Source organism: Polypterus senegalus, chromosome 12 (assembly GCF_016835505.1).
Source record: "Polypterus senegalus isolate Bchr_013 chromosome 12, ASM1683550v1, whole genome shotgun sequence".
NCBI lineage: Eukaryota > Metazoa > Chordata > Cladistia > Polypteriformes > Polypteridae > Polypterus > Polypterus senegalus.
Window position 1 is genome coordinate 146373034 of NC_053165.1, and position 13791 is coordinate 146386824.

At 35.5% G+C, this 13791-nt stretch overlaps 1 protein-coding gene across 2 annotated transcripts in view; it reads right to left on the bottom strand.

Moving 5' to 3' along the window:
- Positions 1–13791, bottom strand: part of cgnl1 (cingulin-like 1) — a 107006-nt gene that overhangs the window by 63229 nt on the left and 29986 nt on the right. For both annotated transcript variants that reach the window (XM_039770240.1, XM_039770239.1), the window contains 6 exons: positions 12678–12772; positions 9617–9722; positions 8716–8817; positions 8369–8517; positions 6567–6708; positions 4684–4896 (listed from right to left, as the gene is read on the bottom strand). In XM_039770240.1, the coding sequence (XP_039626174.1) occupies positions 4684–4896; positions 6567–6708; positions 8369–8517; positions 8716–8817; positions 9617–9722; positions 12678–12772 (807 nt within the window). The remainder of the gene's footprint in view (positions 1–4683; positions 4897–6566; positions 6709–8368; positions 8518–8715; positions 8818–9616; positions 9723–12677; positions 12773–13791) is intronic.

Genomic DNA, 13791 nt, shown 5'->3' on the forward strand with positions numbered 1-13791 from the left:
ATTACATGCAATGAGAAGTGAAGCAAAATGACACTTTTTATTGGTTAAATTAATCTGCTAAAGTTAATCTGTTCAATAAAAAGTGTCATTTTGCTTCACTTCTCATTGCATCCATAATGGCTAACGCGGTACAACACCCTACTACTATTAGCATATTATATGAAACAGAAGTAGATAATCTGACACTTTTGACTGACAAAGCACCTGAGATCTCAATTAAAAATATTGCCTGGACATCTCTTATTTCACATAACTGGCTAATTTAGAGTAATGGTAACTGCCAACAATTTTAGGTTTAAATAAAACAAGAAACAAAATCAGTTTGTCATAATTAGTTGATGAATGTGAATGTGAATGTGACGGGAGTAGGCAGAGACAATAAAAACAAAAAACAAGTATACATCGCTTTAGATTTAGCATGAGTCTAAAATCCCAATGTCCCATTGTGTAACCTTGTAGACTGATTGCATCTGATGCATCCTTTCAAATTAAAAAAAAAAAAAAGTAATGTTTCTCTCTTAGACCCAGTATCAATGGTCATAACCTATTCTATCTAACTGCAATACACAGTTTTGGATAATAGGAGTTTTTAGATAACACAGTATCTTGAACTCTAATGAAGTTAAAGCAGGCTAATGAAGAATTGAAATTATACTTATTAGTGTTTTAGTTTAGATAAAAACTAAAAACTATTCATATCTGCGGTGGGCTGGCGCCCTGCCCGGGGTTTGTTCCCTGCATTGCGCCCAGTGTTGGCTGGGATTGGCTCCAGCAGACCCCCGTGACCCTGTAGCTGGGATATAGCGGGTTGGATAATGGATGGATATTCATATGAAATTTGACCACCATACTTGGAAGTGTTTGTAAGATTTCTTAAGGAGTATTATTTGATTTATTAATTTAATTTAGACACTTCCAAAACAATTGAATGACTACCAAGCAAAATCACATTAAAAAAAAAAAAAAAAAACACACAACAGATATGGACTACAAAATGAACTGTATTTGAGTGGCAAGCTATTAAACAAAGGAAAAAAAAAAAACTAAATGTCAGTAAGCTCATATTCAACCTTACTTTTTCAGTAAAAGAGCAAAACTCCATTTGACACAAAGAGCTGTGAGAAAAATCATTATGCAGTAGACAGATTGATCACATGGAAACCTAAAATGCACATCTTTACTTTAAACTGGTTTAGTGATTTCACTTTAAGTATGAGGAACTATTAAATCAGTCATGCATAACTCAGGTGAACTTTTTACATCAACCTTTTCAAGTAATTCAACCAAAGAAAAAAACCAAAAAGGATAATTACAGTGTATCATTACAATAAAAATAAATAAAATGTGTACACACATGCGCACGCCCATATACATTTTTCATTATGATTGCACATATAGTACATATAAACTTACAGATATCCAAATTTTTTGAGTAAGACATGTAAAATTAAGCTGTCATTTCTTCATCTTAATCTTTTATGTCCAGGAAATCACAAACTATTTAACAATTGTTACCATAATGCAACAATGTAAAGTATGATGAGTTTTTCCAGCTGAAAGATGGAGCAAGAAAATCACAGAAAGGAAAAATGCACAAACAGAACTTAAAGAAGAATCAAGTAATTCAAAAATGCTATACACCTTATTGAGTTTAACCTGTGGAGAAGTGTCAGGAAGAAATTTGAAATCTTGCTAGAAACTACAGTACATTATGTACTGACAGCAGATAAGGACATCAGCACAAACTTTTGTTGTAGTCATTTGCACGTGAGAGAACCAGAATAACGAGACCGAGTTGAGACGCTCCAAACGCTTTTTCCTCATTCATATGCTAACTCTGGTGAAAAGAGGCCCACACAGGGGATGTGTTTGTCTGCCACATTTTTATTAGTTTTTTTTTTTATATTGCAAACTATTTTGGCAGGTTTGTCATATGGAATGATGAGACAAATTACTGTAACATACTTGGTGAAGAAATGTAAGATTGTGACAAATGTTACCTTGGGGAATGTAGCACCAATGACCAAAACAGACCTGCTGTAACAAGCTAAGAAAGAATTAATTGTTCAGGCCTCCATGTACAGACTGCAAGGACCCGAGTATTAAATATGACATTACATTACAGCAGGTGCAGGGACACTTTGCAATCTAAACAGCTAAGCTGTCTGTCATAAGACAATCTGCTCCAAGGGAGAAGTTCAGAAGTCCATGTAGTAGACTTGGACTGAATGTTCAAAACCAATGCAGATAGGGCATCAAACTTTTTTTCCCCAAATTAAAGAAAAGGCTAGAATAGGGTTCAAATCAAAAGAATAATTCCCTCAAAAAGTATATGTGGGGCTCAAGGTGATTGTAACCAAAATGCACTAAGTGGTTTCCCATTGAAAACAAAAATGTCTTATTTTAGAACTGCATATTCTGTGTTGCCCAAAATGCTCTTCACCACCTCATATACAATTAATCTACACTTTGAGATTTTTAAGAGTAGAGTTGGTTGAGTTTAATGGACAGTGTATAAGAGACTTGTGAAATTTAAGGATGGATTTGTAATAAAGAGGCTGACAGTCAGTGGATAAGGAGACATGTTCAAAATGAAGGTCAATAGTCTATCAGTAAAAATATGCATAAAGAACAAATGAAGATGTATTCAAAAATAAATGTACCAAGGTCAAAATCATAGCAAGCTATGCAAGCAAAATTAAGAGAAGTTGAAGAACATTGCAAGCAATTAAAAAAAAAGACATATAAAGATCAGAAAATACTAGACTTAATGTCTAGGCCAATGGCGAAGGTCATCAGCCTGGTTAAATAAACTAGAGACTGTCAAATAAATGAAGTTGGCAAACAGCTGAAACCGAGAGGGTGGGTTATATTCAAAATACACACAGCTTCAAAGGAGGTGATATTATAGGGAGATAGGAAAAGGGGGGAGTGTTGTAGGGATAGGGCAAGGATCAGTCATGGTTGTTCTTTTCTGTGAATACCAGCAAAGGGTTAAGTGACATAAGCAGTGTGTGACTGCCATGCTGGATTACTCTGTTTATTTTGAACATTTTGGATCCAAAAGGCGGCTAGGGGCCATCCAGTAGTCAGGATATCACTGTATAATGATAATAATAAGTGGGGGATAATAAGGGTTTGTGGTCAAGTTATTTATTGCCCTAAGTCTCTCCTTGTGTGATTGAACAAAATAAAAAAAAATCTCAAGAAGTGTAAAGGTTTTTAGAATATACTGTGTACAACAACAACATTTATTTATATAGCACATTTTCATACAAATAATGTAGCTTGAAGGAAGCACTATTACTGCATAGCAGGACATCTATTGATACCTCTATTTATTTATTTTTTTTTTAAACACAAGTTACATGGTGGTGTTCTCTCATTCATGTACAGCTAACATCAAAACATTCAATAATGTACACCTAGCAATGAAACACATGGTTATGGCTAAAGGAGCAAATCCCTTTAATGATGTCTGACAAGAAAAAAAACAAAACCCCAAAAACAATATTAGTGGAAGACGCTGTTACTACATAAGGGGAAACAGAAAGGCCAGCATGCAAAAAAAAGTCATTCAGGAAGCTGAATTTGTGAAGAGAAGACAACCTGTAGATTATGACCGACAAGAATACAACGGATAAAGGAAATTACATCATGGAGAGGATACATCATGCCAAGCAACAGACAGGATGTTGTTTAAAACTTTGGAAAAGGAGATGCCTGAAAAGAAAAACCTCATCAAATTCAGATTTTTAAACACAACAACAATTTTGGATGGTACACAGGTGTCAAACAGAGCACACGGGGCTTTCAGCACTTTTCCTAAACAACCCATATCTTTATCTGGTTGTGTGGTTTTTATAAGATAAAATGTGACTAAGCAAATAAACAAACCAAAAAATAAGGAAATGTCTGAAATGAGTGTCATGTACAAGTATGCAAAGATTCTATCTGAGGCATAATTATCTACTTCTAAGTGACCTTTAAAATGATCAACTTCAGGCTGCGCCTAGCACAAAGAAGAATCCCTCCGTTTTATTAATCTCAATCAATAAATCTGTACACTGCGTTTCATGTAGTATCAGTACATGATGCTTTATCTCCATTTTTGTCTGGAATATAAAAGGAAAAAAATATTATGGCCCGACAAATAAAATATTTATCTTAACTTCCTCATTTTCCTTAATAACTTGGTGAATTATTGAAAGAAGTTAAGCACTTCATAACGTGGTGTTTACTAGCACTGGAAGGAAGATATTGCTTTTAACTTTGAATTAGAAAGAAAACACCATTCTTTCTGCACTTCTCAGTTGGTCTGATGAAAGCTGCTCTCTCATTTGCTCTTAGAATGCATCAATGTCAAGCACGATTTACACAACAACACCATAGCGCATGTGTTTTTAACAACATTTTATGAAAACTTCACCTTAAATAAATAGAATTAAAAGATACTGATCATTAGTCAGATTATTTTATATTGCCCCCTTCAGTATGTCAACATACTACAATAGTCTTTTGTATCAGTTTGCCAAAATTAAATCATTCATTTTCTCCATGCCAGAGTAAAAATACAACATCATAATAATCATAACATTCCCTAACCTCAGAAGGACTGAGCCCTGGCTTGACTGGTTTTAATTTCGTTCATGTAAACACTACAACACACTTGTCATTTGTTACCTGGGTTGCTTCATCAAGGTTTACTTTTAGTTTTCTCATCTCCATGTCATGTTGCTCTTTCAAACGATCTATTTCCTTATCATGGCAGGATACTTCTTCTTTCAATGCCCCTTTTAGAGCTGTTAATTCGCGTTCTCGTTTTCTCAGCATCTCTTCTTGTTCCTCTTTTACAAAAACAACATCCTCTAACTCTTGCTTCATTTGCAGTAGACTCTGAAAAATACAATTTTAATATATATACAGTACATGGTTAAATACCCACTATCAGACACACTATCACAGAATGTGTGCATATTGTATATAAGGAAGATTTAAAAATAAATTGAAGCATAAAATTGTAAAGATGACAGGAGATAGTTTAGACATATTGAGACTGAGACTTCTTTACTGAAAGATATTTAACGCATCTGCCATGAACAAAACAATGAACTTCACTCTAAGAAACACATGAATTGCGTACAGATGAATAAAGAAAACAATGAATTCCTGTTAACAGATCAGCAACAGTAACACAGACCAAGCATCTGCATTTTGGTTGCTACTGGGCAATAAATCTATAGAAGCACATATTCAATATTTTTCCACATATTCAATGACCTTGAAGGGCTCATGCACAGAGATATTACTGGTCATCTCAATCCTCATCTGTTAACAACATGTGAATAAATCATTTTTGTTATCTGACTTCTAAATTGCATCATATGTCTGATTTATAACAATATACCAGCGTCTGCTTCATAAACAAGTCTTCATGGATCCACCATCTTTCAGTAAAAATGTTCATTTAGGCAGTTGTCAAAAAAGCAATGCTAAATGTGACCCGTGTATAAATCCAGACAAAACCACATGGTTGGGTGGTTAGTCAAAGAACTTTGGAGATCTGGGGACTAGCCAACATGTAACATGCAATGAGCGAGTAGAGATGAATTCAACACTAGTTTTCAATAATCTAGTTGTTACCATTTAAATTGAATGTCAGTTCTTCCTGAATTACTTGTCCATAGTCTATTGGGAGACCCTGTATTCTGCGAAAAAAAGGCATGGCGGGCAGCTAGTGTATAGCTAAGATCTTTAAACAAAAAATACACGCAAACTGACTGTAATTTAGACAGACACTTGCATACATTTAAAAATATCACAATAGTCAAGATATTAAGTAGGCAAAAACTTAATATTAAGCAGCAACGTGTCATTTTCTAACCTGCTCAGTCCTGAACAAAGTTGCAGAGGTTAATAAAGACGACTTACAAAAAGGTAATAAGATAGTATAATAAGTGTACTTAAACATTATACAGTATAAACTAAAGGTCAAATTGGCCAACTCTGATGGCTAAGCAGGACTCATGATAATGAATGAATATCCACAGACCTGTCAGACATTAACCATGACAATACACTCCCTGGAAGGTGAGGCTTCCTTTACAAACTGCAAGCAGCTAGAAAAGTCTTTGGTATATTTTTTCAGTGATTTTTCAATTACAGCTATTATAAAATTTATAGATCCCAATGTTAATATTGATGGGCACTAAATCACAATGCACTAACAGCAATATTCCACAAATCATTTGCACCATAGACAGACCAGATTGGGAAACTGCAAAAGTTAAAGACAGTTGTCATTATGCATTTTGCCACAGCACATAAACACACTGAGAACATGCAAAGCGCTCAAAGGCTGTGCCTTGACTCATGTCTCTGCACGTTTCTGACAGCAGCACTAACAACCTTCTTTCAAAATTGCAAATAACGCTCACCCCTTCCTGCACCCTCACAGCCCATAACATTAGAAAAATTACATTTTACAACTCCCTGAAACATGTTTTGACTTTAAACAGCGACCTGCAGAAGACTAGACAAAGCCAACTATTACAAGGAAACTTCACCTTCATAAGAACCTGTTTTTCTTCAGTGTCAGATCTGGCTTGTTTTGAAGCATCCAGCTCATCATGCATTTCTGACAGCTGATCCTGAAGGTCTCGAACTTCTGTCTGGCACTGCTCTCTTTCCATCTTCACCTGGAACAGTCTAAATAAAATGCAGTTACAGTACTTGTATATTTTAAAAAAATACTGGGTATATCTTCATATTATTAAATTATTCATCAGAGATGTTTTAAAATATTTTAAACAACAGGCAAGAGAAGCACAGCGGTACAATCACAGATTTGTTCAGGTTAACTAAAGTGGCAGCTGTTAGGAATGTGGGCACAGTACGTGCCCTCTGATGGGCTGGTGCTCCATCAAAGGATTTCTCCCGCTTTGTGCCAAATTCTTCTGGGTTCCTCCCCACCCAAAACTCCAGCACTGAATTCAGCAGATACAGTAAATTAATTAATGAAAATGGCATATGTTTAGTCAAAGTATCATAAAAAAAAAATCAAGCAAAATATTTCATAAGAACAGCTGATAACTGCAGAACTCTCAGTTCTTGTTCTTAAATACATTTGTTAGTAGTTAGTTTGACAAAGGGCAGAAAATAAGCTTTATATTCCCCTTGTGTTTCAGCTGTTTAAAATACTAATGGTAATCAAGTTATAGAACTTTAGTAACAATTTTCATATAAACGGTGTTGTGCAACCATCAGTATAACCAAAGGGTAATGAGAAACAGGAAATGGCAAGCAATGAACGAAAGAGCCCTATAAGGTTTTAGGAATTCTTGTAAAGTCACTGTTTTATTTAATCTTGTTATTTTCAAAATACTCTGTTACTCTAGAATTAATTTCATTAGGCAAGCATGCAAAATAAAAGATAGGAAAAGGAGTGCTTATATAAAAGTAATCTGATGCATATTGTTGTGCTGACAGATATTGTATTTTTAATTGCCTATTCTCTGTTAGGGCCTCTTAATTTTAATTGGTTAGGTTTAACCCTGCAAAAGGGGAATATAAATATAAAACTCGGAGAGGCCAAATGTGTAAAACTTTATACTCTCTCTGAGCCAATGACAATATAGCATCTAAAACTGAATTCATTTCACTTAGACAAACTGTTCTGCTTGCTTGCTGGATTTATAAACTACTTTTTTTTTTGACATGGGACTTGCTCTTTATTAATTTGAGTACTGACCTGACTAGCACAAATGCTGTCTGAACTTGTTGCCACCAGTTTATCTTTGGTAGAACTAGTGTTAGCTGGGTTAAGATATTTAAACATTTATTTTCATTATAAAGTGTCAAGTTTCATAGACTGGCATTCAAAACCTGGTAAGTTGCACAGAAAACATAAAAAAAAACCACTTCTAACGAAAAAGGAAATCATCAAACTGTTCTACTTTTTCCACATGTGTGATTTCAACCAACAGCAATGCAGCCTATAAAAAAAAGAAAATCTACAAAATGCTTCATAAAAACAATATTAAAATCCTGGAGCTGCACTGGGGTAGTAATTGTCCCACTTTAACATTGTGACCCTAGGCAAAATGCTGGTGCTGAAGTTTGTCCCAGTCAGATAATACATTTTATTTTGTCCCTGCATCATATCATTTGGGCAGAGGAAAGTCTAATAATTACAAGAACAGAGTGCACATTACTCTTGCCTGGAGACCCTAGGACTCAGGTATATTTGATAAAAGTCTGCTAACACAGAGTACTGAAGTCAAGGGAGGTTAAGGAAGTTTTCTTGCAATCAATGCCAAGAAGAAACTGTTTTCATCATTACAAACTTTGGCAACATCTCACTACTTACTCCTCCAGAGTTGTCCGCAAGTCCTTCTCTGTTTTGGCTAGCTGTTCTCGGAGGCGGTTGCTTTCCTCTAGACTCTCCTCTAAACTCTTATGTAAATCGTTCTTGTTTGCATTTTCTCGCTTCTTTGCTTCTAAAGTGGTCTGGTGATTCTAAATGATAACAGAAGAGTGTTACATGTGTGGATGCCTGAGGCATTCATTACTTAATGGTATAAGGGAAAGCTGTTAAAGAGCAAATGTTTCATTTAACATTTTAGTCAAAGACTGATTAGAATAGAAACAAAATTTTAAAAGATAAATTACAAACAGACATTTCAGAACTGTTAGTCGATGATTCAGCTCCCCTACCTTTGCTTCTTGATCCAGTTTTTTTCTCAATTCTACCACAGTCTTCTCAAGCTCACTCTTCTGCTCTTGCAGTGCCTTCATCTCTGATGGGGAATCTACAGTCTGTCAATAAAAAGGAACAAACTATGACCTTTACATAAAGTGGACATGAATAATGCTTCTTGTAAGTCATCTGGAAGGTTAATGGGCAGCGGTGCAAATTATGCTTTTCACAATGTCTCCATTCTTAAGTCTACAGTACTACTGTACTTTTCTTACAAAGTTATAATTTTGCTTTTTTCCCTCTAATTCTAAACTTAACTATCCTTACAGCAGATCTGTACTGAATGTAGAAGCCAAGGCTTTCTCACTGTTCCATATCTAACAGAGTATAACAAAATTCTGCCTGGTTTAACTCAATATAAAATGCTGGCTACAGACAGACATGGGCCGAGGACAGAGATCGTGATTATGACTTATAATGACATAATTTGTTTCTTGCAAATATTGCATGTTGAATGCACAGACACATTTATAATCCTTAATGTTATTAGTTGTATAACTTATATTTTATTTGAAATACTGTACAACCTAATACTACATCAAAATCACAATTATGAGCAATGATACAGATTTAGTGCCAGACCAATGGTCATCTTGAACTGTTCTCTTTGATTCCTGGAGTTTCTCTTTATAGATGCCTCCGTATCTATTCTCGAACTTGATCAGACTACTATACTGATTTAGCAATTTGTACCAAAACTGAATAAATTGGCAAAAAAAAAAAAAAAAAATTGTTTTCCCTAGTCACTCACAACATGCATTATCAGCTCCATCATACATTTTTTGTTTGATTATAAGAAACCTCCACTACTTTATCAAATTAATTTCAGCCCAATTATAAACAAGAATACTTCTTTACTTTGTTGTCAGTTTGCATGCTTCCAGCAGCTCTGGATTTTAAGGTCTGGATTTTCTCAAAAACCAAGTTCACTTTCTTCTTGGTAGCATCGTCATTATCATTACTCCTAAAATGAAAAGTAATAATTAACAGAGTATCATCTGTATTGTTCATTTTTAAGGGTTCAAGTGGAAGTCTTCACAGGAATGAGAAAAAAAAATAATGCATCATTCAAAACCTCAAAGTTATAGTTCATCATGTCTACCTCACAGCTCCCACTCAATGACGAGTCCAACAGCTGCTAGTTTTATTAGTCAATTTCAGGCTTGAGTATCTCATCGATTTTCACATTATTAAGCTAACGAGTGGTATACCATTAACAAAGAAATATCTGTACTTGTATGTGTGTACAAATAGTCAAACAGAATAATATGTTACATCAAGTAAAAAAAAGTCTGTAAGTGAAGCACAGTTTTATTTGAAATAGGCCTCTTTACAACACTTGGCTCACAACACACCTAAAAACTATAATTATAATATAATGTAAATTATCTTTCAGACAATATTTGCTGATTGCCACGTTCAGGCAGATCAGACAAATATATTTGTGTTTGGATTTAGTATAAGACTATTAGCTGCCAAAAATGCTATTTACTCCAATAACCACAAGTTAAATAATGACAGAGGGCATAATGCTTTTGCAATTTACAAGACTTCCAGACATCATTTAGTATATCATATTACAGCTTCACACAAAACACAGGCGCGCTTCGCTGTCACGTCTCCACTCACTTTTGTCATAATAGTAGAACAGCAGAACACGGTTCTCTTTACTGAAAGAATATTTTAAATTTACTGCATAACTATCTGTAACATTTTAAAAAGACACGTTTAATTATTCATTACTGTAAGCAAAATTTATACACACAAACACAAAGGTTAAATATAGTGTCTAAAATTAGCGCTTCTGCCTCACAATAAGGAGACCTGGGTTCACTTCCCGGGTCCTCCCTATGTGAATTTTGCATGTTCTTCCCGTGTTTTCGTGGGTTTCCTCCGGGTGCTCCGGTTTCCTCCCACAGTCTAAAGACATGCAGGTTAGGTGCATTGGCGATCCTAAATTGTCCCTAGTGTGTGGGTGTGTGTGCCCTGCGGTGTGCTGGCGCCCTGCCCAGGGTTTGTTCCTGCCTGGTGCCCTGTGCTGGCTGGGATTGGCTCCAGCAGACCCCCATGACCCTGTGTGTTAGTCAGTCTTTGTCCAACCTGCTATATCCTGACTGACTGACAATAAACCTAATTTCACCATCAAAAACAAGCAACTACAGCTTTTACTTTGACACTATGTGCCCACTTTATTAAGGACACTTCTCCTGCCTAAATATTTATGGCCACCCAGTAGGTGACAGCATCATGTGTGCAAGAAATGTTATTTAAAGTATGTAGGGAGGTATAAGAGTATGAACTTAAGCAGGAGAATGGAACAATTTCAAGGAGCACTCCACCCAAGCATTATATTTTTTATACTTTACTTATCCCATGTAGTTTGTAGTAATGACGAAGAAAAATTGTTAATCTTATGCGTTCATGAAGAACTGCGATAACATGTAATGGGCATCTATGGTGACCAGTGCTGGTTGACAGCAAATAATGTAAAAAGAGTTAATGAAAAAATGCACATATTATTCATGTGCATAATTCACATCTCAAATCATCCAGGCATATGCTAACAATGTCCAAAACATCTGTATTCTTATTTAAATATGGTGAAATAAACCACCTCCAGAAAATACTCTCATTAAAGAAAATGGAACACGCTTATGCATGAATGAACATTTGAACTGTAGACCCGTCAGCCATCACTACATTTATATTAATAGCTGTGAGACACAAACGGAGTACCTTGAAATTTGTTAGCAGCACTCTGTGAAATGTTTTTGATGATGTCATGTAAAGCACAATGTTAACCAATGAATATGCTGTTATCAGGCTAGACTCCTGACCAATAAATGCAGCTGAGAGGTGGGTCTTCCTTTCAAATACTTGGGGGTCATCTGAGTACAATCTATTTACATTCACAAGAGTGGGTTTTCCAGAAGTTGTTTATTTAACAATAACTTAGTAAAACACATGTGCTTAGGACTTTCAGCATATGACTAGATGACTTGATGTGGATTATGCGACACAAGAAGCATAAGATGTTTTCATGTACTTTTTGGTACCGCTTGCTGTTGTCCAGCATTGGCCTCCATAGATACCTATTATATTAGAAACTTTGTTATCTCCATTATGCATGAAAACATAATTTTAAAAAAGTAACATCCAACCTGCTATATCCTAACTACAAGGTCACAGGGGTCTGCTGGAGCCAATCCCAGCCAACACAGGGCGCAAGGCAGGAAACAAACCCTGGGCAGGGCGCCAGCCCACCGCAGGGCTAAAAAAATATACTATTTTTGGGTGTAATATTCCTTTGAATCTGGCATGATAAATAAATGAGACGTTGAAATATTAAGTGATCAGCTGTATTTCTTCATAGATACAACTTATTACAATCAGATCATATTTTAGGGATTTTACTTTTCTGGCTCTGCTTATTAGAGTAATCACAGCTTCATTAGAAACATAAAAAAACAAATAGCTTTAAAACCCATTGTGCACCAAATGAGCACCAAATCATTTCTGTACTCTGTGAAGCCTATTAAAATATTTTGTATATTGATCGTCTCGATTAAAACTCATGTCATGATGCTTGTCTTTGTTAATTTACATAAAAATATGTTAACAGTCTTACAATACGTATCTCAGGCTAACAGTTAATTCAAGATACACTTAATGCCTATTGCCCTTTACAAGGGTTAAGACAGCTTAACACCTACTGGTTAGAATATCTACACCAAGCTAATATCCTTTACAAAATATGCAATAAGGCATCTTGCTCCATACAAACTCTACATAACATCCACACATATCCCCAAAAGTTTCAGTTTTTAATAATAATTTCAAAATATCCATATTAACTCATGATCACCTAGTAAACCACACTGGAGCAAATGTTGATTCTTATTTTTACTGTCATACTAACCCATCTTTGAGGTAATTAAATAGGATCTGTTTTGCAGTCTCCTCATTTGTCTGCTGTGCGAGGTCTTGCTGACCTTTTAAAAGATCTGGACATGCCTATGTGCATTGGAAAAAATGAAAATTGAAAATTACCACTAGAACACAATCAAAATAGTATACAATAAACATCTCACATACACAACCACACACCAGATAATGGACTGTTTCAACACACGTCAACATAGTGGGGAATAGACAGATGCAGTCAGTGGCTGGGAGGCTTGGCATTAGCGTGTGTTTATATTTATTTACAAGCCCAAAGTAGTATACTAAATAACACATTTGTTTCCTTATTTCTACAGCTGGAGCATTGGTATGTAATCTCTCCTTGCCAAAGTTATCCTGTAAAAGTCTACTGCAGAACACATTCATGCACAAATCCACATAAAAGGTGTTAGGCTGCATTCCATTTACCTCGAAAGTCATATGTCGGAGCTGGGAATGACATCACACCCGAGTTGACCGTGTTCTAGTTAAACATTCGGAAAATCAATATGAATGCGTCTAGGCTTGCTCCATCAGAATAAGCAGCAGTTGATAACAATGCAACATGTTGTGTTTTGCATATTGAAACATCATACAACATGTCCACAGATAGAAGTGGGGCAGTACTGTGTGTACGACTGATTTAATGAAACACAAACAGACAAAAATGCTAACAAACAGTATAATCCTACAGCTTTCACTAACGTTTGCTTCGTAAGTCGCCATTTTGGATTAACGTCATGATCTGAAGTCAGATAAATTGGGCTTGACAGACCATTACTGAGTTTCTGAGTTCAAAATCCAACTTAAGTGCGCGTTTCTGACTGGCGACTCATAAATTCCAACTTCTCACTTCAAATGGAATGCAGCATTACAGTAAATTTTAGCGCATCCTTACTCTACCTACCAATGACTCCAACTCCTGTGTCTGAACTTTTCACTACTTATGACTCCTTTCTTTTCCAATTTTACAAATGTCTCTGTCACAATAGGTTTCAGTGGTGATAACAGGAAATATTTTAGTAGCAGTACTTGTTATGACACTTTGCTATCAGAATACAAGATGAAGTGAGAAGATTATGCACTAAACA